Source organism: Balearica regulorum, chromosome 1 (assembly GCF_011004875.1).
Source record: "Balearica regulorum gibbericeps isolate bBalReg1 chromosome 1, bBalReg1.pri, whole genome shotgun sequence".
NCBI lineage: Eukaryota > Metazoa > Chordata > Aves > Gruiformes > Gruidae > Balearica > Balearica regulorum.
Genome location: NC_046184.1, coordinates 117,866,890 through 117,894,506, shown reverse-complemented (window position 1 = coordinate 117,894,506; position 27,617 = coordinate 117,866,890). Strand labels below are relative to the sequence as shown.

General features: G+C 46.0%; 1 protein-coding gene and 1 long non-coding RNA gene across 5 annotated transcripts in view; one reads left to right on the top strand and one right to left on the bottom strand.

The window, feature by feature from the left end:
• The window catches only part of SIM2 (SIM bHLH transcription factor 2), a 60,488-nt gene extending 33,086 nt beyond the window's left edge, over positions 1 to 27,402 (bottom strand). The window contains exons 1-5 of one of the 4 annotated variants that reach the window (XM_075771764.1): positions 27,306 to 27,402; positions 26,521 to 26,703; positions 17,287 to 17,369; positions 14,167 to 14,256; positions 7,641 to 7,749 (exon numbers count right to left, since the gene is read on the bottom strand). In XM_075771764.1, the coding sequence (XP_075627879.1) occupies positions 7,641 to 7,749; positions 14,167 to 14,256; positions 17,287 to 17,369; positions 26,521 to 26,695 (457 nt within the window). In that variant the 5' untranslated portion in view covers positions 26,696 to 26,703; positions 27,306 to 27,402. Of the gene's footprint in view, positions 1 to 7,640; positions 7,750 to 14,166; positions 14,257 to 17,286; positions 17,370 to 26,520; positions 27,028 to 27,057; positions 27,195 to 27,305 lie in introns of those variants that run through there. The other 3 variants (XM_075771753.1, XM_075771742.1, XM_075771774.1) reach the window with 3 other exon arrangements.
• Positions 24,617 to 27,071, top strand: LOC142604565 (uncharacterized). Its single transcript, XR_012838431.1, has 3 exons — positions 24,617 to 26,420; positions 26,665 to 26,779; positions 26,931 to 27,071. It is a non-coding gene; the product is annotated as an uncharacterized LOC142604565 (long non-coding RNA).
• Positions 27,403 to 27,617: the final 215 nt, after the last annotated feature.

Genomic DNA, 27,617 nt, shown 5'->3' with positions numbered 1-27,617 from the left:
TAACCCAACAGGCAGCTAAAATAACCACACAGGCTTTTGTGCACTCCCCCCACCCGGTAGGATGGAGGAGAGAATTGGGAAAAAAAAAAAAGGTAAAACTCATGGGTTGAGATAAATACAGTTTAATATGACAGAATAGGAAGATGATGATGATGATAACAACAACAATAATAATAATAGATTATACAAAACAAGTGATCCACAGCACAATTGCTCACCACCCACAGACCACTGATGCCCAGCTAGTTCCTGAGCCGCAGTCTAAACCCTGGCCAGCTTACCCCAAGTTATATGCTGAGCAAGACATCATATGGTATGGAATATCCCTTTGGCCAGTTTGGGTCATCTCTCCTGGCCACATCCCCTCCCAGCTTCTTGTGCACTCCCAGCCTACTCATTGACAAGGCCGTATGAGAAGCTGAAAAGTCCCTGACTTAGTGTAAACATTGCCTAGCAACAAACAAAATATCAATGTGTTATCAACATTATTCTCATTCTAAATCCAAAACATAGCACTCTATCTGCTACTAGGAAGAAAATTAATTCTTATCCCAACCGAAACCAAGACAACATTTCCCTGTCCTTACTTGGTATGTGTGGTCAAAACTGATTCCAAGTAAGAGAGAAGAAGTAAAACAGTTATACATATTTTCCCTTCTCCCTGTAACACTGCAACATCACATATACACATGTAGGTTGAAGGCTTAAGTGTATACCTTTGAGAATACTCCATCTTCTTTTTAGCAAATGAGTGGCACTAGTTGAATGATAAAATATAAATGCCTTACATGGCACATACTAAGTTCAAAACTGAAGTTTGTGGGCTGACTTGGTTTGCCCTGGTAATGGTCTTGCTGTGGTAGGAAAGCAATCAGTTCTGTTGCTAGCCTCAGTCCTAGAGTTCCAAGCTTGCACAAACTGTCCAAATTTCCTCCCCATTTGGACAGTTTGTTCTGTTTCGTCACTGTGTCCAGAATCCTGTCAGTGCTGCAGAGGGTAAGTGCTCTCTCTTCTCATTCATGTTATCCAAACTCAGCCGTTTGCTAGCATATGCCCAAATTTTCCTTTACTACTGTAAGTGATGCTTCCAAACTTTTCCTAGAGAAGAAACTCAACAGGGCACTAGGCAGAAAGGAAAAGAATAGCTTTTGCAGTCTGAGACACTATACTCTCTTTAGTACACTTTACTCTTAATTACCAATGAAAAAAGATTTTTAATGGAGTGCCAGCAGTATGCTCTCTTTTCCACTTTTGTACATCCATAATAGTAATATTTTCTAGGTTTCTCAAGTTTAAAATAACACTAACAGACAGTTGTAACAGTATCATCATGTTAAACCATTGTCTTTCAATAACAGTTCTCCTATAAAATATCTTTAAATTAATTAAAACAAAAATTCTTGTCAACATTTGTCTTTTGCATATGTACTAATAGAAAAATTTCTTTAAAACTTAGTGTAAAAAAGATCTTTCCGGACATACAATTTTCTCTTCCCTTCTTTTAATATCAAACAAAATGTGTGTAGGGAAGATGTTCTTCCTTGAGAGGAAAGGTATGCACTGGCATTTACTTCTTAGCTGACTGAAACGATGCCCTTAAAGCATCAACCAGAGTGGACAAAGCCTGACACAATGTATTCCATGTTCCTTGTGTTACTTACATTAGGCTTATAACTAATCATATAAGAATTATCCAGTTGTTAGCAGACAACTGGAATGGCTACAGTAACTACAATACTCCTTTTTCCCTTTGTCTGCTCTGGCGAATGTTAATAAATTGCTTTTAGTACACCAAGCCTTGGTGTGAAAGTCAGCAAAAGTTGGGAAGCTATAGGCTTTTTAAAGGATTAAAATCTCAGAAAAAGCACATGAAACCAATAAAAGACACACGATGTCTGATTCCAAATACATATATGGAAGAGCAGCACACAATGCTGAATCCCTCTCAGCATTGTTTAATTGCTTGTCTCAGTCAATCTGCAGTGCAAATATCTCTTACTTCGCTTGCTTGCTTGTATTCAGCTGCAGTGATGACATGCACTAAATAGTCATACCCAGCTTGCACTACCCTGATATTTCATACAAAAATTTCCTTCTTTATTCTGATAGATATGGTTCCGGAGGTACAGCATTTCCCAAAAACCTCCATAGTGTAGTATGTGCATCCCAGCTTGTGTCAGTATGTTTTTTCCTTCAAAGAACACACTAGGGGATCTGGGTAGTAGTCAATCTGTAGTCAATAATCCTGGTGCAATCCTCAACATTCAGTCTCTGAAAGCCAGCCACTGTTTCAGACACATGCAAAATGCTTATCACCTCTGGACAGGGCACCTTGTAACAGTTGCTTCACCAACCTCTGCCAGCATTGTACCCCCCACCATGCTAGTACCAAAATGCTTTGCTGCTGAGGGTAGCAGCTTAGACTTACTAGCCTGACAGATATTTAATTTGATGCTATATGTGAGGTGAGGAAAGGGGCTAACTTCTCCCATGCCTCCATGAAGTTCTGGAGCTATTGCTGACTAGGCAGAATTTTGCATGGCGCCACAATGTACTAGGTCTCCTGCACTAAGCAGGAAACATATGCACCGTACGCTGAGTTTCTACAGTCAGTCATAAATGTAAACTTGCAGTCTTCCAGGATTCAGAAACTGCTGTTACCTCATCATCCCCACATTTTGGAGCCCAACCACCCTGCTGGATGCCTCCCTTCTGCCCCAGCAGGAGAATGTCATCCAGTGGACCCAGTTTGTTAGTTCCACCACTCGAAGAAACAGAAAAGAAAAACTTTCAGAGCTGTAAGTGCTCAAGAAAAGACAGCATGCATCAAAACCACTTCTCTACATGCTAAGAAATCAGGTACTCAGCCCTACAGCATGAAACAGTTCCCAGATTCCTATTAGTTAAGTGTTGCATATCACTGAGGCATACCCTACCTTTAATGTGTGTGTGAGAGAGATTATTATTTTTCCCCACCCCAGCCACCCTCAGAAAGAGAGTCCAGCTGTTGGCTTCTTTCATAGCAAGGGATCAGTACATATTGCTTTACATTTTCAATGCTGGTCATGCAAGTAAAAAGGCAGCTTAAAGACTTTGTAAGTTAAGGCTGAAATTCTCCAAATCCTCCACAGATCATGGGGCTTATGGCTTTCATTGAGTCATAGCTTATAGACTTTAAAGGCCAGAAAGCAGCATTAGATCATAGGTCTAACCTGTACATTGCAGTTCATTAAACTTCAGTCATTTACTCCTGTGCTGAGCTCAGTAACTTCTGTTTGCCTGAAGCGTACCTTCTACGCGTACAGCCTTCATCTGAAGACATCAAAAGAGGAAGAAACCACTGCTTCCCTCAGTATTTTGTTCCTGTGGTTAATCAAACTCCTAGTTATAAATGTATGCATTATTCTAATTTAAGCTTTTGTGGTTTCAGTTCACAGACATTGCTCCTTGGTATGTTTTTTCTTCTAAAACAGTCCTTTAGTTCCTAGTATTTTCTTCCCTTGGAAGTATAAGTATGCACACACAGTAATCAAGTCACCTCCCAATCTTCTTTTTGATAAACCAAACAGATGGTGTTCTTTCATCTCTCATTATAAGCCTTTACGGTCCTTCAATCATTTTTGTGGCTTTCTTCTGTATTTTCTCCAATTTGCCTTTTTTTTTTTTAAGTGGACAACAGAATTATACAGAAAAATCCAGTGTCCATTTGACTAATACTCTATAAAGGACCCAGTTATTCATCCTTGCTATTCCTGTTTACTAATTTCCTGCTTAGATGTACAAGGATTTTCCATTACCCCTTTTTGCTGCAGCATCACAACAGGAGGTCACACCAAGTTGTTTGTCCTGTTTGACCTTTAAAAGCTTCTCAGAGTTGCTGCCCTCCAGTTTCTTGCCCCAAAAGCTTTCCTTACCATAAGCTGCTGTAGCGCCACATTGGAGTTATCTAAAGAGTGATGATACCTACATCCTGTTTCCCAATTTTTATTACATTTAATATTGTTATGAAGTCCTAGTTTCTGGAAGCATGTGATTATTCAAGAATTTTCACTATCTTTAAAAAAAAGATCTACCCTCTATGTCTGAAGATGTACCTTGTTGTATCTGAAACATTAGGAAGTCCAGGGCAAACTTAACAAAATTAAAAAGTTGTAATTTAAGGAGGCTTATGCCTTTTAAACTAATATACCATTTTTTGAGTACCAGGCTGAGATATCTGAAAAAAAACTATGAGATAGTGACAATTATATAAATAAATCCATGCTATGTCTGATTTTATACAGTGAGCAATAATTTGCATTTCCCTGTGAAATAAAACTCCTGCAAATAAGATTTCTAGAGCTCAACGGCTGCAAGGTTTCTACAATTCTCATGTTGTTTGGTCTTTCAGAAAAAACTTCTATGGAACTGATGAAGCACTGGAAATACAAGGGAAGATTTGAAGAGAATAAGGAAGGAAAATGAGGAAGATTAAAAGCAAATGAAGAAACAAAAAAGGGATAGCATCAAAATTTATAAAGATTGCAAAATTGGAGGTAAAAAATAATCTATATTTTGAGTTATTCAATACCAGTAACAGAATACCACAAAATATAGACATGTATATTCACATTTGTGATTTTATTTCTACAACAGATCTTATCCACCTACAGCTGCTGAAATAGCAACTGAACTAAAAATGTATAGCAACTGAATTAAAAATGTATATGCATATCTGAGAATTAGCTGAAGAACACATCTTTCGCAACTTACATGAGCCAAGCTGTAAATTTGTGTTATGAACATCTGTGTCTGCAGTGCAGTATTGATTTTACTCCTGAGTGACTTGAAGATTCAAATGTGTTTTAAAAGGTTAAAAGAGATAAAATCAAACTCAAATGACAAAAAATGCTCTTTAAAAAGTCTTGTTTCCTTTTTATTAGAAAATAAAGCCACTTTCACTCAACTTCTCTCTGTCCTAAGTTATTTGTAAGCTTCTATGTTTTATTTAAATATTCAAAATACTTACTAAGATACAGACAGATAGACAGAAGTTGCTTCATTCCTGTCATTTATTAAATAGGTTTCAGGGTTTCACTGAAGAAAAATAGGAAACCTGCTTTGATTTCTATAGGCCAGGTAGTTTCAGGTTATACCTCAGGACACATATGTATAAAATGCATATACTGCAGAAAAGGGAACTACTGGCACAGGGAAGACAAATATAAATAAATACTTGGTCACTCTGTTAATTTTAAAGAGATTTAGCTATGGATTCTGAATAGTTTAATACACCTGCTCCATGCATTGTATGGGAAAGAGACACACAGAAGTAAGATTTGCATAAAATAATCCCTATACAAACCAGAACACAGCTTAACTCCTTTATTTGTCTTCTTCAAGTCTAGGAATCCAAATAAGGTGCTGTTGTTTTGAAGTTTTTATCAATTTCCTCTGCTGCACAAAATTTTACACAAAACAAAACATAGGTAAATGGATCACATTTCAAAGTAAATTTTTCTTTACCTTTGCACTATCAAGAAACCAGAGCTTGATGCCAATAACAAACAGCGTCTATGTAGAAAGACGTAAAGAAAGCTACAGAAAATGAGGCATATATCTGGCCCTAATTATATCAGCAGAATTTCAAACTGAAACAGTTGCAAGTAAACTGAAATTAACAGTTTCAATTGTGTGTAAAGTCTTTTCAAACACAACCAGAACAGAATTACACTTCACACTGACAAGAATTTGTTAAGGAAACAAAGAATTTGACCATAAGTAACTAAAATGAGAGAGATCTGATTGTTTCTGAAAACAAATGCTAACAGGCAAGATAAGCATCCAGAGACATCCAAATGTAAGCAAGAAACAGGCAATACCTAGTTCTGAACAACAACAACAAAACCAAAAAACTTCTGGAACTGTAGTACTAGTGTGCTGTCTCACTGTTTCTAGTAAGCCAGTCATGATACAAAACAGAAACAGGAAGACCTGTGGGCTTATTTGCATTTGACATAGAAATTAATTCCAATCAGTTGCCCATGACTTAAATTTGCAAAAAATCTCCAACTAACAAATTAAAAAAACAATATTGTAACAAAAACAGGAGGCTATTGCCATTGTCAAGGCAGTAGGTATAAAATTGTCTTACTACTCATTCTGGATACCAGCAGAACTGCATGAAAAGTCATGGATTTATACCAGAGGTATCACCTCTGCTTACTAGTAAGGTAGGAAAACAAAAAAAAAAAAAAAAAAGTCAACACTTAAAAAAATCCCTGACAGAGGAATGAGCAAAGTATGAAATAGTCAAGTAACAACTAGAATCAGAGGAGTCCAAGAAAAATAAGAGTTTGTTTTTCAAGACACCACGGGGTACACAAGACAACCTGTTCGGGTAGGAAGAGAGGAGGCTAAGATAATTCTTCCATTTACACCTCTCATAGCAGTACGTATGCTTCCAGACACATTAAACTTTCCTGCATGCAGAGCGTGCACGGTTCTGCACTGATGGAATCACAGCAGCCAGAACTGTGGTGAGATCACCAAGTACAGAAAATGCACAGGCAACAATGCAGAAAAAAAGCCTGATCCTAACCAGAATTGTAGTGCAAACACAAAGCTCCTCATGCTTTTAGGAGCTGTGCCTTAAGAAGGCCAGTAAAAAGTAGCAAGATGTGAGCTCCAATTGATTAAGCAATTATGAAATACATGTGAAAGCACGTTGTACATGATGGAGCAGATTATTTCTGATATTTTAAAGTTCAAAGAATTGCTCCCAAAGAAACAAAAGCTACTGAAGAAGATAGTGCAAAGATGAGCATATCTGTTAGTTATATAGTAGTTACAACACTGAAGTAACAACTTCATACACAAAGGGTTCTGTTAATATTTATGTGTGGTGTCTGGGCACAGCCAGGGTGGATAGTTCTGATCCAGGCGTTCACATAATCAATAAGAGTTCTGCTGTCTTCCCTGACACTCCATCCAGCTTAGCATCATGCTGTATGGGTACGCGTGGGTGAATCATCTGCAGCACCTGAACAGGATGTGTGGAGAGGCTTGGTGAATCAGTGATCCAGTATAAAGGCAAGAGGATATTCTTTTCCTGGAGAGATCACTTTTTTTATGAGAGTTTCTAAATGTAGGTCATTTATAAAATGCATTTTTGCTCTTCCTACAGTGGAGGGTATTAGGTCTGGCTTTTTGTCCAAGCTTCAAATTTAACAGATGTTTTTAAAACGTTAAAAGTGTCCTCCTATTTCCCAATTGCCTAATGTATTACTATTCTTTTTTTTCTTTTTTTTTCTGCTAAGACCGTGTAGCTGCAGCTGTGCACAGCTAGACCATTGCAACATTCCTGCAACCTCAGCAATGATGACAAAATAAAAGAGATGAAATGGCTACTGGGACAAATCTAAAAACCTGTTTAAAATTGCATAGACTCCATGGCATGAAAAGCATTATTTAACCTAGGATACCTTATTCCCTTTACTACAACAAGTAAGAATCCTAGGCCACAGTTTCAAGTTCATGCTCCTCCTCTATTTGCGTACATAGCTTCACATCAGATAAATATGAGCCTGTCTCATTTCAGCCTAGGTTTGTTACATTTTTTATTTTTTCAATGGTAGTTTGATCACAGATCACACAAGTACCTTGTAAGAGGTGAGGATGAAGAGGTTGGTGAGCAGTAAGAACAGCTGTCATCTCATCATGATCGGAAGGATGTATGTACTCATAAATGCTATTACCAGTAAGCTCCACCTGTGAAGAGACATGTAACACATGAAGCAGTGCAGCTGGCTATTTTTTTTTTCCTATCCTAAAAGTGCTCCTAAGTAACCTGCATATGCTGCATATGCATTGTGTGTAGGGTAACTACACACCATTTTTAAAACATGTTGAATGTATCAAAACCATGTCCCAAATTATAGCCATTAAACTGAATTAATTCCTTTTCCAGCAGTAACTAATATAATTGGGGCTTTTTGGGAATTTCTGGTGATGATCTGGATACAGAAGAAATGCTATTAGAGTGAGCTGGCAAATGAAGTGATGAACTAGAGCAGCTGTAGAAATGTTAGATTGCCACAAATAGGATAAAATCTCTGTGAACTGTATTAATGTCTCTCAAAAAAGATAGATATGCAAAAAAACAATGTTTCTACAGGTTCCCAGAAACTATCACCTGCATTCAGCTGGCAGCTGAGCCTTCAGAGCCAAACTACTAGACTTACACAATTCCTTTGTGTCTTTTCAAAGATGATCCACAACACTCAATCCACAGTAGTGCAAAGAGCTCAGAACAGTAGCCAGTGAATTCAAAAGTCAGACTTCCATAGATTTTCATGGGTGCTGGAATGAGCCTTCGATGCTTAAAGTAAACATGCACAGTAAAGACTAGATCTATCTTAAATATTCCCTCTTCTCACTTGAACTTTGCTTGCACAAGAATGTATTTCTGTCTTTCCCACTGTTGTACCCATAATAACTGTTGCGCAAAAAAATGAGTGGCGTGCACCGTGTGTCCTTTTTGCTAACTCTATTTGCCACATATAAAACTCACCAACAAAAGTCTCCAGATAGATGCAGTAATTTATTTAAGGAGTGAACCAATACTTTGAGCCTGTGTTTTAAATTAGTGTCAGGCTGCCCAATTGTTCGGTGTGGCCTGATGTGCCTTGGGCCCCCAAGATCAGAGACAGCTGAGAGGTGAAGTAATTTAACCTATTATTCTGAGCCAATCCTACTGATTTTCTAAGATGTGTGAGTTGCCTTTTCTTTGGAATAAATGAAGTTGTCTAACCCACAAGCAATCTTTTTCCGAAAATGTTTCTCATCATTCCATTTTCTGCATTATTCATGGAATGTCTCTTCCCAAGACTATGCAAACTAACTCTTTTTCTAGCCATCTATTCCTCACTGCTTCTTTCCAACAACCCCTCCCTGCAAAAACAAAACCACCAACACTGGTTTGATATTCTAAACAGAATAAAATTTTGCTGAATAACAGAAAAAGAGAAAGAAAGAGAGAAAGAAAGAAAGAAAGAAAGAAAGAAAGAGAAGAAGGAAAGGCAGAGAGAAAGAGGTGAAGAAAGAGAGAAAGAGAGGAAAAAAGAGGAAGAGAGGGGGAAGAGAGGGAGGACAAGAAGGAGAGAGAAAGAAGGGGAAAGGAAAGGAAAGGAAAGGAAAGGAAAGGAAAGGAAAGGAAAGGAAAGGAAAGGAAAGGAAAGGAAAGGAAAGGAAAGGAAAGGAAAGGAAAGGAAAGGAAAGGAAAGGAAAGGAAAGGAAAGGAAAGGAAAGGAAAGGAAAGGAAAGGAAAGGAAAGGAAAGACTATCTACATTGCTTCATTTATATAATTTTCTCTAAAAGTTCCCCTTAAAAAGCACTGGCTGTTCCTTTTCAGGATTGTAACAGGTGGGAACCTGTTATAGTAACACCCCATATTCAAGCATTAGTGGCAGGGAGGAAGGAGAATATATAATCTCACTGTGAGTCATGCTTCTCAATGTTTCTGTTTGTTTTTAATTACATGGGGAAAAGCATATTGTAAATGTCCATAGCTATCTCCATAAATATCATAATCAACTGCAGACATATAAAATTGATTTTTTTTAGATTCTAATAATTCTTATGGTGATTGGCATTTCATTGGTCTACATGCTTAGTAAACCAGAACATGAAAAAAATTATCATCGCAAAAATGCACAGCTGTGGTCAGTGTTCAAACCAAAAGAAGTACCACCTATGATCCTGTTCTTACTAATTTATCTTTGGCTAACAGTGATTTTACTGAAGAGTATGTTTTGCCTTTGAAATCAAAATAATTTTATAAGAGAATACAGCTTCCAAAAAAAAAAGAAAAAAATCATTCATCTGTGGCTATGTGCAGTCTCACCCTTCAGTATAAAGACTTTCTTATAAAAACAATACCAACCAACCTAACTAGCAATATCAAGTGTAGTAATCCAAAAGGTCTTGTGGCATCTCTGCTATTACCGAGTATCATCATAACCACATCAACATGCATCTACTCTCTTACAAAGCGTAACTCATGCGTATCTTTTGCTTTTCCATAAGTCACTACCTATTTTGAAAGGACTACTCATGGAAATACATGTTTGTTCACAGGATTCACAGGACTGGACTCAAGGTCACAGTTTTATCCAAACTGTAATTTGTATTCCAGGGCTTGTATCTAAAATTCAAAACTAAAGTGCTTTGTCAAACTAATGACTAGTTTTTCTCATTATACATGTAGGAATATTTTCTACTCTCATGTCTGCATTTGCAACCCCAGCAAAATCAGCAGGAGGTGAACATACAACACTGAAACCAAAATTGACTGTAAAAATGCAAGTGGAAACATAAAGCCGTCAGCAAAGAGATGGGGGCTATGTAAGAGTCAAATAACCAAAATATGTATACATAATTTTGAAACTGACCACAGTCTCCTGCTACGCATAGTGCATGCATGCTATTTTAAAGCCTACAATGAAACACTGAAAACTTAAAAAAAAAAATTATATGGTTCAATTCATAAACCTTCTAAAATCCCATGCCTCGGGCTTATTAAACCAGCTTCCTCAATGCCGTTTTTTTAATATCTGTAAATACCTGCTTACTACCAAACATTGCTGTTTCCTACTAAGAGGTTTTTTATGTGTAACTCAGCTGCATATTTTTTTCCTGCCAAGAAATGATTCATAATAAACACAGAGGACTAAGTAGATGGATTCTAGAGCAAATAATTACATATTTTGCCTTTCATATACTTATATGATGAAAGTAAAATAAACTCTTGGAAAAGTTCAGATGCTTGTGGTTAAATATTTCAAGACTTATCAAAAGTCAAAGATAAGCTTGGCTCCCTCATGGACCCAGAAAATGGCTGGAATATGCTCCAAGCTTTCAAAATTAAAAAAAAAAACCAAAACCAAAAAACCAAACATCTTTCACCATTGTTTCCTAAGAGGATGTTCCTCTCCATTCTGCATCTTTGGACTCTAAGGGGAAAAAAACTCTTTGGGGAATTTCGACCTATTCGTTATCCATGGAAAAAAAAGAGGCAAGAAATTGGCGCTCTCAGCTAGTGCAAGTCAGTTCAACTCTGGTCTGAGGCAATTAGATGGAGGAGGGGGTCCTGCCCATCAGTATTTACAATATTTACTGTTACAGTTGAGAGCAAAGGCAGATCAAAATCCAAAGCCACAAATTAAGTGACAGGTCCACAAATTAAGATGTAGCCTTTTCAGAAATATTGTTTCTGATTCTCTGATGCTGCAGACAGAAGTGAGTAAAGTAGTACTGAAAAACAATCCTTAATGTTATTTTAAAATTTTAAACTAGCTTAACTATACCAGCCAGTGAAGGGTTATTCAGAAGCTCTAATTTCTTTCTGTTGAAGTTAAATTCAAGATCAACTAGAAGATAAAGGCTACTGTACTAGGTCTCCAAGAATAACCTGCAAAATAATTTAAAATGGATTTTTTATTTAGTTTAAATATGTATTTTTAAATAAATTGCACTTTAACTGGAAATTGATGTGTGGACTAGTTAATTGTCAAATTATTTAATAAAAAGGCCTTTCTATGCACACTCTAAAAGATTTTCTACAATCATCATCACTCTGGTCTCAGCTTGTATTGGCTGGAGCTCTATAAGAGCACTTGTTGAAAATATAGTGTGGGATTATGACTTGGTGAGGGAGACTTGCAGAATTTTCTTCTACAGACCAATCTCATTCTTGTTGATGACAGTGGCAAAACTCCCAGTGATTTCCAGAGAGGTAGGAACAAGAACTCATTTAGAGCCCGAGGAAACTTACAGGAATATCCCAGTGTTAAATAAATTAATACCCTAGTACGTAGGAGTAGCCTAGTATTAATGTTAGTAATACTTAAAGCAAAATTGTCCCTTCAAAAATAGAACATTAAGAAATAGCAAGAAAGGATTAGATGATAAAACAGTATGAGGAAAGAGAGAGGGAAATCACTGCCTTGTTTAGCTGGGGTTTTTTATTTAAAAACAAAAAACTATGTGCTGTGAAACTGCTGAAGCTCTTAGTGTTTTGAGAGCCTAAAGCATGCCTTAAATTTCGCATCCCTCTGTCCTCTCCAATCTATAGCTTTCTGGGGAGTTCAAGGATACAGCCCATTCATTTACAAATTTCTGCTAAAGTGAAACATTTGTGATTTTGCTTATTAAACTGACTTCAATAGGCAATATGACCAAATCCTCTAGTTTTCCTTGGCACCTCTTGCACTAAGGGTTTATAGATATTTACATGTGCAATGCACATGGAATTCAGTCTGTGCAGAGGGCCGTAAGGGCATGAGGGCTAAATATGACTAAAGCTTGTATGAAGCTTTCAGTCTCCTCTCCTTGAATGTGGCCAAGTCTATTTAGTGTCCTACTGATCCCGTAGTTCTTTAATTTCACCAGATGACTGGATAATACTGAGACCTGCAAAATCTGATGACTTGATATTCCTTAAAAAGAAAGAAACAATTTCTGGACAAAATCAGGAAGATCAGTTAGCACTTATCAAACAGCAAGCAGCATGGGACAATGACACTCTACTTCAGCAGGACAGATGGGAACACTCAGTGCTTTGGAATAGTTGTACTGACTAAATGAATCTCTTTTAAGCAGTCAGCAGCGTGGTGGATCTTTTCAAAAGCTAGGGCGAGAAAAACTTACAATAATGCAGTGGATTCAGAGTAGAAAATATGGTCATTCTCTAGGAAAGTTTATTCTTAAACAAAGCAATATTTAAGGTAATTTGAACATGCATTAAATATTATGAAACAACTAATACTATACTGTAACAGACTCAATTGAACAAACTGCTTGAACTAAGAATGATCCCTGGACACATTTTTAAAAGTTGGCAGAAAAAAAGTATCCACAGGGAATATTGATTCTCAAAATTAATTTTTCTAAAAGAGATTACAAAAACAGGGATTGTAGTTGACTTTGGATTTAGAAGTGGTGTTTATGAGATTATATACTTACTTTTTATAGCTATTTAGAGTTCTATTTTTGTCTCACAGTTACTAATTCTAATATCACTATTATAAACACGCATCCAAAGAACTTTACAGTTTTTCAATCAAAAGTATTAGTTACTACCAAAGTTAAAGTACTTATATAATCTCCACAACTCAGCCGCTTCTCTGTTAATTGGAATAGCCACAGGGCATATTCCCCAGCCATTTTCAGAATGTCCTGCTCTCTCTCACCTTCATCTCTTCATTCTTCTTCCTTCTGCTATTAAGTCTTTATTTCACTTTATTTAACTCTGAGAGGTGTTTGAGCTGCTGCTGGTTCTGAAGAAACACTTCTGTTTCTTGCAAGTCTCATCCAGGGCCCAGTGAAATTACTTAGGAGTTTTTCTATTGGACTTCGGCAAGCTTTAGGTCAGGTGCTACCAACGAATTTGTTTAATACATTTACACACAAAGGTATGGAAACTTGCACTCTGCAATAAATTCAGGCTCTTTGCCCTTGTGCTTATCCCAAGAAGGCAAAAAATTAGAAATGTCCTTCTAAGAAAAAAAACAATAAAAAACCCTTATACTTCTTGTGCAGAACAGTAGTAAACTGAGTTTTATGAGTTCTATCACAACCATATAAAACGCTTTACTGAAAAGACCACTGAGCTGGAAAAACTCAGGAAAAACTACCCTGAATTCCATGTGAACACTCATAAATCTGCCCCCCTTTTCTTTTTTTCCTAAAGCACATTTACCATAAAACTCATGTTCCACATTAGATTTCCTCTATTTCATAGCAAGTCTCAATATCTTACACAATCTAAAACATATAGACTTGAATTCTAAACTTTATTTCAGATGTATAGCGTTACCACACAGGCAATAGGTTTGGGTTTCAAGTTCTGTATATATCTGCAATTTGCAATATTATATTATTTATTACCCTTCTTAAAGGTAATGAGGAGTAAAATACAATGAACAAGAAAAGATATAAAGACAGTCATGACGTGGTTGTAAGTAAAGAAAACTTGAATATTTAAGTAAGGCCATTTGTCAGAAAACAAAGTTGAAGCTTCAAATACCCCTAAAACCCAATGATATTATATACATGGCAAGATATCAGTATTAGGTTCCAAATCTAGTATCTGTATTGAACAGATGGACAGAAAAAATCACTCATACCTGAGATAAGCCAAGATGTACAGATGCTGTTTCTGAGATGTACATTATTTTGCCATCTGATGCTACCACAAAAACAAAGCCATCCAAAGTCTGAAAAAAAAAGAAATATGTAGGGTAAAATGCAAGCACTCTGTTTAATCCATTTACAGTGAAAAATTTTTGAAGTCTTTTGGAGGAAGATTACTATTGAACTTCAACAGCAGCAAAGAGCAGCAAAATTTAAGGAACAGAAACCTTTATCTGATGCTGTTCCTACAAATTCTATGACACATGCACACATTGTGAAATCCAATTCATTCCCCTTACAGATGCTAGCTTTACTGCTTTACTTTAAGTTAACATTCTCCTGTTGATTCTGGTTATTTTAGTACTTAGCACAAATCCTGAGCTATGTGGTACTTAGGGGAAAGTCTAGTACTACGCAAGCCATTTTTTATGGTATAATTGGCAGACAGAGCTTACCGCTATTTGCAATATATTTAATGATACCATAAGCAACGCTTTAAATTTCTTTGACTATATTTTTAATAATGTCTTTCTGAACAGGGGGCTGTCTGCTATGTAACTATGCAAACTTTGAAAAAGAAAGTAAAATAAATCAGCATTCAAAACATCACACTTCAAGAGAGAGTTTTATGCTCATTAAACTATATCCCTACAGTTTGTGAATCTCGATTAATGGTAATTATGCAATGTAAACTTGAGATCCAATCCTACAATTTTTTATTGACAGGATACTGACTGGAAGGTAAATATTAATTGTTTGAGTAAAAGTTGAAGTTTAATTTAGTCATATATCATTCATATGAGAAAAAAACATATGATGCAAATGGTACAGTTAGCCAAAACTGACCACAATTTGGACATACAGACTGTCAGTCTGGAGGTACCTTGGTTCTTCAGTGCCTAATTTGAGGCACTTTTTCAAAGGTATCTGATATTCTCAGTCAAAAATTATCCATTATCTCTGACTAGTGCAGGATGCTTTGAGCAACATAAGCATATGAACATCATTGGAAAATATATTTGGAAGAGAAAAATATTTTTTACAGTACACAGATAAAACAAATGCCTCTTTTAATTCATCTTTTAAGTTACTGAAGCAGGAGAGAAGCAATAAAATCCTGTATGCTTCATACTTGTACAGTGCTGCCCCAATAAGAAAGTATTCCAAATTATTCTCTGGCCTACTAATGATTCTACAGCATGTAATTGAAACCAGATTACTCTTTGCCTTTACTTTTTTTTTCCTTTTTGGAACATAAATTAAATTTTGTAGATGTATTAAAATGGGAAATAAATTATTGCATCCTTAGCCATAACTTTGCTTTTAAACACTGTCATCTTGCAATTGCTCTGCCCAGTATCATAACTAAAACCGTGTCAATGCTTCCATTACTGCATTACATGGTGCGGTAGGTCTCTAACTTTCCTATACAGAAAAGCATATTAAAGCTGAAACTTCACATGTAAGGTTTCAGTCTAAGAACCCTTAAAATAAAGTTTACAGTAAATGTGGATTTATTAAAAAGTTAAGCATTCACAATTCAGAAATAGCTGAACTGTAAAATGAGTATTACAGGTGATTAACATATAATGTTACTTAAGTTCATTTCATGCCAGATAAAACGTGAAACAGCTAACAGGGAGGAGGAGCAAGTGTAACAACAATGATTTTTTGTGATATAACTAGATATGTATTTTCCAGGTAGCCCAGTAATTCTGAAACAGCTGATAGGACATCAGCTACTTAAAACTAGAATTTTCAAGGCTAGAAATACCTCCACACTAGATAATTTTGAACTTTATCAATTTCCACCTACTATGCGCGGTCGGGAAATAGGTGCTTCAAATCACTCTACCGAAAGCGTGCTCTCATTTTACTTCAGGAGAAGGGATGATATTTTTGCAGGGCTGCAGTAACAAATAAATAACTGCACCGCATTTCAAACGTCGGATGATCTCGCACAGCTTTCCCAGCTAGCCCACCCTGCCGCCTCTTGACCTTCCCCGGAGAACGGCAGCTACCTGAGGGGGCTGCACACGGCCCTCCGGCCCGCCGCCAACGGCCGGGGCGCGAGGCGGCGGGGGGAGGGCGGGGTGCCGTTGGGGGCCAACGGCCAGCGGGGGAGGCGGGCGGGCGTTCGGGCCACCGACCGCGGCCGGGGTGCGCCCTGAAGGCCACCGGCTGGCGGGGACAAAGGTGGGCGAGCCCTCCTGGCGGCTCGGGGGCGGAGGGGCGGGGGAAGTGGCCACGGACCCCGAACAGAGTTTCTGTTGGGGGGGGAGTGTCGGGTTTTTTTGGTTGGTTGGGTTATTTTTTTTTTTATCCCTAACCCGAGCGAACAGTTAAAACAGCTCCAGCTCTGTGACCAGGAATTAACCTCCCACAATAAAAACGGCCGTTAAATGATTACGGTTTACTAGGTCTTTAAAATCGGAGGAGAAAAACCCTTGCTGTGTTAAATTCACGTATTAAAAAAAAATGGAGCTAAACGTAATTATATTTTTTTTTCCCCTCCGGCTGGCACATACGCCCCAGCTACGACTTCCTAAACTCTCCTACGCGGGGGGAATTCAGAGGAATTCCAGAGCAGATCAACGGGATTGTGAACAACGGTATTTTCAGGTGCTAACGTCCACGGGAGATCTAACCCAGATGTTCACCCACCCGGCTCGGGAGCCCTGCGCTCCCTTTCAGGTTTCCTCTCCCGAGTCACAGTCGGAGAACGACGATCCCCGATGTCGGGGCACCCCTCCAGCCTAAACGCGCACCCCGTTGCCGTTTGCCGGGGGCTGCCTGCGGGACATCCCCAGTAGCTCCGGGGCGTCTGCTTAGCGCTTTTACGGCTGGGAGATGCTTTGCGTGCACTGAGAGCCGATTAGTGCCACGGTAAGCTGCTACTTCTACTAATATCAAAGGAGAAATAATAATAAATAAATAAAAACATATTGAAGTGGTTGGTGTGAGGCTCGGGAGTAAGAGGAAGGCTTCACTCAGGCTGCTCTGGCAATGCGGGGGAGAGGAGGAAGAGAAGGAGGAGAGGCGAGAAGTTGATCACACCGCAACACCAGGCTTGCGATGCGCAGCGCGTACGAAAGGAGGAAGGCATCCACTACCTGAAGCAAATGAGATCCGAGCTCCTTGGCCACGTTATCCAAGGGCCCTATCCTGCTCGGTTGTCCCCAGGCGTCGCCCAGACCTGCAAGGGAACCAAGGAGCTGGTTAGAGCGGGAAGCGGGGCCCGGCCCGCCCTGCCTCCCCGGCGGGGCACGCGCTGCCCGCAACCCGCCCGCTCTTCCCCCTTCTCCCGCGCGGAGCGATCCAGGCTGCGACGTGGGGGCTCGGGAGGTGGGAAAGGCTGAATCCCTTCTACTCACACGCGTTGGAAGTGAATTGCTCTTTTTCAGGAGGTCTCAGTGAGGGCACTCCCGCGGACCCGCTTTCTCCCTTCCCAGAGAGCCTCCCGCCCTCCAGCGCACTCCCAGGAAGGCGCCTGCCCCAACGGCTTCCCCTCGCCCGTCATGCCAGCACCGTCCTGCCAGCAGCACCGTCCCCGTCCCCACCTCCCCCGCGGCCGAGATGAGGGAAGACTGGCTACACACTGAGGACCCGAAGGACGAGCCGCCGTGGAGGCGGGCGCGGAGCACCCGGCCAGCCCGCAGCCTTGCCAGGCACAGGCCAGGGCATTTGGCGCCCAGCGGGGGGTTCCCACACCGAAGGCACAAGGAGCTGTGAGACACTCGTCTGTCTTCAATTACTGCCCCCGCCACGCGTGGTCCCCACGGGAGGTTCAGCAGGACTGTCCCTAACACCCGTACGCGGGCCTGCCCAGCGCAGCCCCCTCTTGCCCCGCTGCCTTCTGCTCCGCCGGCCGGCGGGCTGGGCGGGAGCGTAGCTTGCGCGGGGGTGCCGGTGACCCTGACGCTGGCCAAGGCGGGTCCCGGCTTGGGAGGGGGCTGAGGAGGTTAAGGAGGGCCGTAGCTCAGTCGGGAAGAAATTGCCCCGACGGCCTCTTCACCTGCGCACGGACGGGACAGAGCAATTTGTCGGCGCGATTCCACAGCTTCACCCCCCACCCCTCAAACCCCGCCCGCGGCCAGCCCGGCGCCGACCGAGCTCCGGTCCCGCTGACCCGACAGGCCCGACCCGGCTCCGCCGCTCCGCCCTAGCGCTGCCCGGCGGGTTGGGGCGAGCCCGTGTGCCCGGCACTGTCTTGGTGACAGCGAAAGGTTATTGACGGAGCTGTGTTGTGGGGGGCTTGGGGCGGGGGCTGGGGCTGGGCTGGGGTTGGTTTGGGTGTTTGTTTTTTTTTTTTCATTTCCTCCATGCAAAGAAGGCTTGCACCAGCTCCCCAGTGGAGATGAGACCGCTACCCCTGCCAGCCGAAGAGCTGGAGGCCTGATGGCAGGCTCTGCAGCGTGCCATTGCCCGCAGGACCGCACAGACGGAGAGCAAGGGGGAGGAGGGACGGGACCGCATCCGTTAATGCCTCCTTTTTGGAGAGAAAGGACAACACCGCTTCTGGGAGGCCACGGAGCCCCAAGGCTGTTCCGGCCCGTGCTTTCCCGCCGCCGAGAGGCGCTGCGCAAGGACCGGTGGCGGTGAAAGGCGGGGATGCTCGGTGCTGCCAGCCCGGCGGTGCTGGCGGCCGGGACGCGGCGTCGCTGACTCCACAAGCGCCCTAATTCGCTGCGGACGGGGGTCCCGCCTGTACCGTTTCGCGTGGGCACACACGCATGTGATGGATGCACAGCCCTGTGCCCTTCAGCCCGGGCAGCCATCAGTGTTGCTGCAGACTGATGTGCAGCCGTGAAACCCAGGGCCGTGTTTTCCTCCGGTGCCCTCTCACCGACCAGGTGCTTTCAAAGAAACCCCGTGCCGCAAGCTTGCAGGGGCAAAGGCCGCTGCAGCGTGAGCCCCGCTTGGCTCCGTTATGGGAGGGAGAAGAGGTTGACACCCAGGCGGAAAACCCTGCCCTAAGCTCCAGCTGTGGAGCGTGTTTCTAAAGGCCGCGCCTAAAGCCCTCCCGGATCCGCGCACCCTTTGGACGACTATCTGCAGGTAGCCCTGGTCTAGAAACGATGGGAGCCTTTCTTCCCGCTCTTAGAGCGTCCCCTGGGGTGAAGGGGATCTCTCACTGGAGGAATGGGGGCGGTGGAGAGGGCGGGTGGCGAAGCGCGGCTGCCCGCGGTGCCTCGCCACGAGTTTCGCCTCCTCCCGGTGCCCCGGTGTTAGGGGAGCCTGGTCCCCCGCCCCGCTACCGCCAGGCAAGTACAAAGGAGCCTCCGGTTCCCAGCGCCAGGCAGGGTACCCCGGGGACCTTGGCCGACCCCGACGCCTCCTTTCCGCAAGGCAGGAGCAGCACTCAAGGTCAGCCCCAAGAGGAGGCGTCTGTCTCCCTGCCCCGTGTCAGTCGTTCTGGCTGCCCGAGCGGGTCCCTCCAAACCGCACGGCAGAACTGCACGGTGTACGGCTATGCTTTCTTGTGAGCAGGGGAAGGGCACCCTCCCTTCGCTGAGAGAAGTGTTTGGCCACGCATGGGGAAATTTGCTTTGAAGAGCCAAACGAAAAGTAGCACTTTACTACCGCCGTTCCCAACTCACAGTTTGGAGAAGCCTCCTAAACTTCCAGGGACCCGCCAAAATGTTCTTTCTGCTGAAACGCTGCTTTCCCTGGGGCGGAAAGTTTGCGAATCGCAGAGACATCCCGCAGTCTTTTTTCCCGAGGCGGTAACAAACGCGAACGACAGCGTCAGTCCTGGTGCTGCGCGGCTTGCCCTTATTTCGATTTACTAATTTCAAGTCTCGATACATGGGATTATATCCCTACAAAGAGGGTTACGCATAGCGGTGTAAAATCTGTCCTGAAAGGAGCCCTAACTTTCCGAAGGACGCGACAGATTTACTCTTTGAGCCACTTACGAAGAAGCTCTTCAAGAACGAACCGTGTCTCTGCCGCACCCGTGCGTGGCTATCCGCTCCGTCCTGTCCCTTACGGCTGGCCAGGTACGGTTTCACAGCATCCCAAAAATCTCCACTATTTTTGAGGTTCTTTCCTAACCCGAACTAAAAAAGTCATTTCCGCAGATTTGTTCCCTTTGAAATTGTAAATGGGAGCTGCAGTTGCGAACTCGCATCAAACATAAACGTGTTTGGTGGCTCAGCCTGGCATTCGTCTAAGCTTATTTTAAAGCCGATGATTTTATCATTTAATCCACCAGCAGATCGCTTTAAAGGTGGAAACGAAACGAATAAAACCTTGCGTTCAGATAAAGGACTAACGCCCATTAAGTTGTCTTCCGAGAGACTTGCGAACGCGCGGAATACGTCCTGTAAACATATGGATGCTATAGACTGAGCCGAGCTGCTCCTGCCCAGCCAGTAAATAGCGCACGCTCACTGGACTGGAGTGAGGCCAAAAGAGCTGCCGGTACAGAACGAGCGTTTCCTACAGCGCTTAAACGCGGTGGGAGTTTGCTGGGGTGGCCCCGGTAGGGAAGGCATCTCCGCCGGCGAAGGCTGCCGGGTCCCTGACCGGCTGTGGAGCCGGTGAGTTGCCGGACGGGTCATTTCGAAGGAAACGTTTAAAAAAACCCCGTTGCAGCACGAATTACCTGTGACGCTGGCCCAGAGAGCGATTTCCCTGCGAGCGAGCGAGCAGCTGGCGCATCCTTCCTGCAAATGCTGGGGACACCCGTGGGGGTAGCCTGTCCCCCGAGCGCAGCCCCTTTGCGGTGCTAGAGGGTAAGGGATCGCCCACAGCCAACGGCTTGAGGAGGCTCCGGCCGCTGCCGGTAGCGTAAAGCCCGGAGAGCCGGAGCCAGGCTCAGCGGCAAAGCTCGCCCCGCCGGGCAGGAGCTGGCACGGCGAAACGCTGCTTGCGTGGGGGGTTACTCGCAACCTCTCTTTCCTTGGCATCCCGCCGTCGGCAAACATGGATGAGATGAGCCCCTCTACTTGTTTGCCCTCCATTTACTGGTGTCTGTAACGACTGCTGGTCCCGTCCCCACCGGGACCGTGCTGGGAGGGCAGGACGGGCACAGCGGGATGCCTGACAGGCAACGCTAAGTGGGGAATAACCGGCCTTAATCGCAGTTGTGCCCGCCAACCCCTCCCCGGGCACCGGGCGGCAGGTTTGGCTCCGACAACGGCGCCCCAGGGGCAGAGAGGGGGGTTTGCACAGGCACTCCAAAGTGCGTACTGTTTTACGGCTGAAAGACATGGGGGTTCTCATACGAACGTCCCCCGCCTCCCTTCGGCGAACCCGGGCACGATTTCCCCCCTACCGTCTTTTGACATCTCTGGCTGTTTTTCAAAGTACCTCAACATTAACTTTGTACCATTTCCCAGTTTCCAGGGAGTTAAACTGTAGTAAGATCTAGAAATATTTGGGAACAACTCCCACCTTTGCTCTCCAAATATATAAATTCGTACACAGACACATTTGAAAGCCCGGTAGCTTTTCTGCTCGGGATTCTGCTAAAAGAATTACTTAGCGATGTATTCTGTTAAGTATCGGATTGCCCTGTAACTTGGAGTATTTCCTTTGTGTCTCCTGTATTGTTCCCCGGCTCCCCGGAGCGCATGGTCCCCCCGCGTTATTCAATCGCCATCCTTCACAAGGAACCTGGGTCAACTACAAGCGCCGGGATTTTCAGCGCCGCCTCTTCTGGGGGATTTTTCCCCAGCGCGGTTGTGCCTCCCTCGGCCGGGAGAGCAACGGGGAGATTACCGGGAGACGGCGAGCTGTCAGCCCCGGCAAGCGCCGGGGACGGGGCGGAGGCGGCCCCTGCCCTCGGTCTAGCTTTGGCTTCTCGTTTAGGCGAGGCCCAGGCTTGGATGGCGAGGGGTGACCTGTCAGCCCGTGAGGTGGGGGAGACAGCGGCGCTCTGGGCGAGGGGTAGAGCTGACATCTTGCCCTAAGCCCCGTCCGCAGCGGTGGGCGAGGTATCTCAGTCCCGACGGCACAGAGGGTCGCATCGCTTGACAGGCCGGTCCGAGGGGCCGGGCCGGGCCTGGAGCTGACGGGGAGCCCCCGGCCCCGGCGGGGTTAACCTCTGTTCGGGGTGAGGGGCTACCACACCGGGGTCGCTTTGAGAAGGAGCAGGGCCGCGTTAGCTTAACTTCGGCGGGGATGGACCGGCCCGCCTGCCTCCTCTCTGAGGGATTCAGCGTCACCGGCTGGAAAGGCGGCCGAGGGCAGCGCGATGGGAACGACGGATGTAAAGATCAAGATTTTAGTAGTTAAAAAAAAAAGGGGGGGGGCCCAAGTCTCAGAGGAAAAGAAAAATAAAACCCTACAAAAGCGCTCTCCAGGACAGCCGGACGAACCCAAACACGGCTCTTCCCGGCGAGCCAGAAACACCAGATCGGGCTAACGGGCCCAAAAGCGGGCGCACGACAAACAGCGAGATCCCAGGCTACCACGGCAGTGGCCCCCTCCTCCCTCCAGCCCTCCTTCCTCGCCAGGCGGGAGAGGCCGGAGCCACCCCGCCGCCACCGCCCGTCCCCGCACAGCGCGGCTGCCGGCTCCCGCCGCCTGGGAACGGCCGCGCAGCTCCAGAGAAGCTCTAATGGCACTTCTGTTTTAGTAAGACCTTTAATGACACTATTAGCGGTTATTACAATAGAGGCACGGTTTCGTAGAGGGATTATTCACACCGCCGGCTCGGGCTTTATTTATTTATTTATTTATTTAATTAATTAACTAATGAACCTCTTCCGAGTGCGTATGAAAATTAGATTAAATAGCTGCAATTCGCCTTGATTTTCTTAAAATATACATTCACGACCAGGTTTAAATAGGGACCGAAAACTCTGTATGCTCCTAGTAATCCTATTGTCTACCTCTCGGAATAAGGAACAGGTCTAAGATCTACCCCTGAGTCTATTTTGCATAGCACACAGGATCTTTTGGGTCATTTATTAATTATCTCGTTCCCATCTGGTTTAAACATCCATAAATGTGTAGTTTTATAATCAGTTTTGGAAACTGTGTCGAGGATGGGGGAGGGAGAGGGTCACAGTTTAACCAGTCTGCCACAACCGGGAGGGCAGAGAATCGCGGTTTTTAAACGCAATTTCTTCTCCCATCTCTTTCTTTCATTTGCTCATTTTTAGAAAAAAAAAAAAAAATTGATAGTCAGGACAGAAGAAGTCCCATGGTATATTTTTGTTCTACAGTAATAAATGCCTTGGCAAAAAATCAAAACACAAGAGAAGACGATCTTACAGAGCGGGAGCGCGGGGGAGGCTGTAGGTTGCTGTCTCCTGGACTTTAATTCATGAATCTGAAGGTCAGAGCGAAACCGCAGGGCAAAATCTGTTATATCGGAGCACGAAATTGTGCCTTCCATGGCTTGCACTTTGAGGGGAGAAAGTAGCTGGAATATAAATCGCCTTTCACTCTCTCTTCTTTGAGCCTGATCGGGCGCCTCCGCGGGGGGGATCTGTAAGTTTAGTCCAAAATGTGCATCTTCGGGAAAACCCTGGCCGGGGTTGAGCCAGGGGGAGACCTCTCTGAACCCCCTTACAAGCCCTGTCGAAGCGCTGGGACCAGACACCTCCGTGAGGGTCTCAAACTCTGCCTAAACTATGTGTCAGCTCCCTCTGGAAATAAAGTGAGCGGGGGAAGCCATCCACCGGAGTTTTTAAAAATACAGCCCTCTCTCTCTTCCCTTCCAGTCTAGACAGAGCTGGAAGCCAGTTTTATAGCTGGACAACGTTTCTGATCACGCCGGCTGCAGCTGCCCCGGGCCTAGCACGCATGCTGGAGGCGTCTCAGGCCTGTCCCCCGCCGCCACCGCGGGCTGGAAGAAGTGAACTCCCTTGAGCCTTACGGGGGTGATGCCCCGGTGGCAGCCGGGGCGGCCCGGAGCTCTCGACCCGCCGCGACAGCCACTTCGGGGGCGACTCCCGCGCGGGCGGCGCCGCTCCCACTGCCCAGGGAGCAGCGGCCGGCCGGTGGCCAGGGGGCCTGTTAGGTGCCCACCTCAATTTCAAGCCCCAGGACCTCGGACGTGGGTGCCCACCCACCCATCGGGTCCAGCATGCTCAAAGGGGCGCTTTCCCCAGGTCTTGCTGCACCAGAATTTAAGATGCGGTGCGGGGCAGCCCTCTCGGGCTGTTGGGCTTCCCCCCCTCCCCTCCCAGTAAATCCGACTGGAAACCACTAGCTGGGTATGAGCGGGGAGAGGACCACCCCCTCCCCTCCTTCCGCAGACAAATCCCAAGGGAAAGGCAAGTTAGGATAACGTGGGACCGTGTGCCGTCTGGCAGCACACCCCCGCCCGGCACCAAACGCCCTAGTGCAGCCGGCGGGGGAGCGGGCACTTCCCGCGGCCGCCTCTCTCCGGCTGCCCCCTCTACCTTCCACCCTCCCAGGCACTAAACGCACGGCTCGGGGTCGGAGGAGGTTGTTCTCCCAGCCTGTCATCCCTGGATGCAAAGCTTTGGTTTTAAATGTATTTCCATCCGTACTTAAGACGATGAAAGATCAGGAATTCGCTGTATGCATTTAAACGTTGCTCTTAATAAGCAGAGTGTGCGGAAGCGCACGCCCGGCCTGTTTAAGGAAGACAGACACATAAAACACACCCGAGCTGTGGGTATAAACCTGCTCTCGGGGTCGTCTTGTTGCTCTTGAGGATCAGTAGGGCTGGAAAAGCAGGGACGCATTCAGCATCATCTCGAAACGTGCCACTTTTCTTCCCTCCTAAATCAAAGCCATTCGGGGGCATGATCCCCAGCAAAGCCCGGCGAGTGGCCCCCCGAAATTAGGACGCGCTATTTCTCATCGGGAAATTTCCCGATGGGGATAATGCCTGGAAATTGCAGCGGAGCAGCGCCTCGCTTCACCTTGCTCCGCTAACTCGGCGTGCTTCGGGAGCGCACGCTAAAGGAGCCCTGGCTTTCCGTAGCACTGCCAGTATTTGCTCTCGAAATTACTGAATTAGATGGCCATAACGGTAAGCTTTTCTCGGTTTGGGAGTGGGTTTTTTTCCACCGCCCCCTCTCTTTTTTTTTTTTTTTTTTTTTTTTGTTTTTAAATTTGCAGGCTTTTAGTAAAGCTCCTTAGAAACCGCGACGGATAGCAGACCTTCCACTCTGGAATTTGCTAATTCCCCCCCCCCCCACTCCGTCCGGAGAGGCATAAACAAATGACAAAGGGGGGGAACTGGGCTTTATTTAGGCACCCGCTGACACTAACCAGCGTTTCATTTCACGTCTCCCATCAGCTCAGCGGCGGCACGGAAAGTACGGGCGGCCGACGGCTCCCCACGGGTGCCGGCCGGCTTCTCTCCCCTCGCCCAAAGCCGCCCCAACCGTGCGCCCTTTCGGCGCTCGGGGTGTAGGTGCGAGGATGGCTGGGGTGTGGGTTTCTTTACCAGACCCCAGGGGGAAGGAGAGAGCGGTGTCAGGCCTCGTTTCTGCGTGTCTCCGAGAAGAGCTGCAGGAGCCACCGACGCTCACCGCCCCGAACGGCCCCGGCCCCGCACGGCCATGGCCGGGGAGCGGCGGGGTCCCGGCCCCGCTCGGGGGCAGGTTGGGCTCGGACTGGCCCTCCCCAGTCTCCCCGGCCTCAGGAGAAGGCGGAGGGCCTCGCTGCGAAGCCAAAGAAAATAATAATAACACCCACACTATTTTTTTTCCCCCAGGCCGTGCCTGGGCACCGGCAGGAGCGCCGTGCCGAGGGGCCTCCCCCGGGGGCCGGGCCGCTGCCTCCCGGGGCCGCAGACGCCGGGAACGGCGGAGACGAGCAGAGCCCGCTCTCTTCGGGACGGTCCCTGCGAGCAGACCGAGATGAACCGGCAGCAAAGGAGGAGGAGGGAGAAGGGGGGGGGGGATTAACCGGACGGCTCTGCCCTCCCGCCGCCACCGGCCCGGCTGCCCGCCCCCGCTCCGCCGCCAACCCGGCGCAGCCCCCGGCCGGGGTCCCTGCGCATCCCGCACCCCCAGGCGCGGCTCCCGTGGGGCTCATCTTCCTACACGCGGTCTCGGCGAGCTGTTTTCGTGTTTAGGCCTCACAGGACCAGAGCCGCTACTTGCAGCCCGCCCTCCGCACGCCACCCTCACGGCAAGCCTTGGCTTTCGGGCAGCGCAGCGCTGCCTCCTTCGCCCAAACCAGCGGACTCCTTTCCACCCGCGGCGGCTCTTCCCTCGCTCGCCCCTCGTTTGCCACCCGCGGCTGGGACCCCTGCAAGCACTCCCCTTCCTTCTAGAACGTAGAGGCGATGAGGGCTCATCTCGGGGTACGTGGTCCCCCGTCCCCCCCTTCCCCGCTTCGGGCCGCAGTGCTGCCCCGTCCCTCCTGGGCGGACGGCCCCTCCCGAGGAGCCCCGGGGTGGTTACCTTCGGGGAAGACGGCTCGCATTTTCAGGTAGCTGGTGGTGAGGCGGATGATGGACGCCTTGTCCAGCTGGGAGGTGATGGCCGAGGGCAGGGGCAGGAGTTTGGCCAGTTCGTAGAATTCTCCATTTTCTTTTTCCCGTCTAGTCTTTGCCGCGTTCTTGGATTTTTCCTTCATCGCGACTACTGCAAGGCGAAGATGACACTGGCATATTAGACCCGATTCTTCCGAATTGCAGGGGGCATGGATTTCGGCTTCAGAGTTAGTATTTTCGTTTAAGGAAGAGAGGGAGGGAATTCACCCAAATCAAATAAAATAATAATAATAATTAAAAAAAGGGGGGGAGGAAAAAAAAAGGAAAAGGGGAGGGGAAAAAAAAGCCAAACCAACCAAACAAAAACACCACCAACAGAAATGGTGCGAGGCGGGGGGAGGCGATCTCTGAGCCACAACCACGACAGGCAAGCCGCTCGGGAGAAGGCAGTTCTGCTCTGACCCTGCAATATCTAGCGCTTCGAAACCGAGACTGAAAGACCTACACGAACCACGATCCTCTGCCTGCAGCTGGAATCGGATCTTCTCCTCAACGGGGAGCAAATCACCGGGTTCCCTTCACTGAACGATTTCTTCTACTCAATCCTTCCCCGTCCAAAAATAATAATAAAAAAAAATTAAAAGTAGAACGTCCACGCAAGAAATCATTGGGCTAAGCAGGCTGAACCATTTTTTGGACACTTTGTCTCTTAAAAACAAAAAAAAAAAAAAAGGAAAGGAAAGACCACGCAACTCGTTTAATGAGGTGCAAAATGCTCTGGTCCCGGAGCCCGAGATGCCGAGGAGACGACGAGCCCGCAAGGCAGCCCCCGCTAAACGAAAGTCAAAGCCGGTGCGGAGGGAGCTGATGGTTGGAGTGCTCCGAAATCACAAGCTCGCATTTCCTTCAGACGCTTCCCTCTCGGCGTGCGGCGGCTGGTCTTGCGGCAGAAAGACGCTTTCCCCGTCCCCGAGGGGCTGCTTCAGCGCCGGGGCGCGGGGGACGCCGAGCCCCGCGGGGCAGCGGCGGCGGCGGGGCTGGGCTGGCGGCGGGGCTGCGGGCACG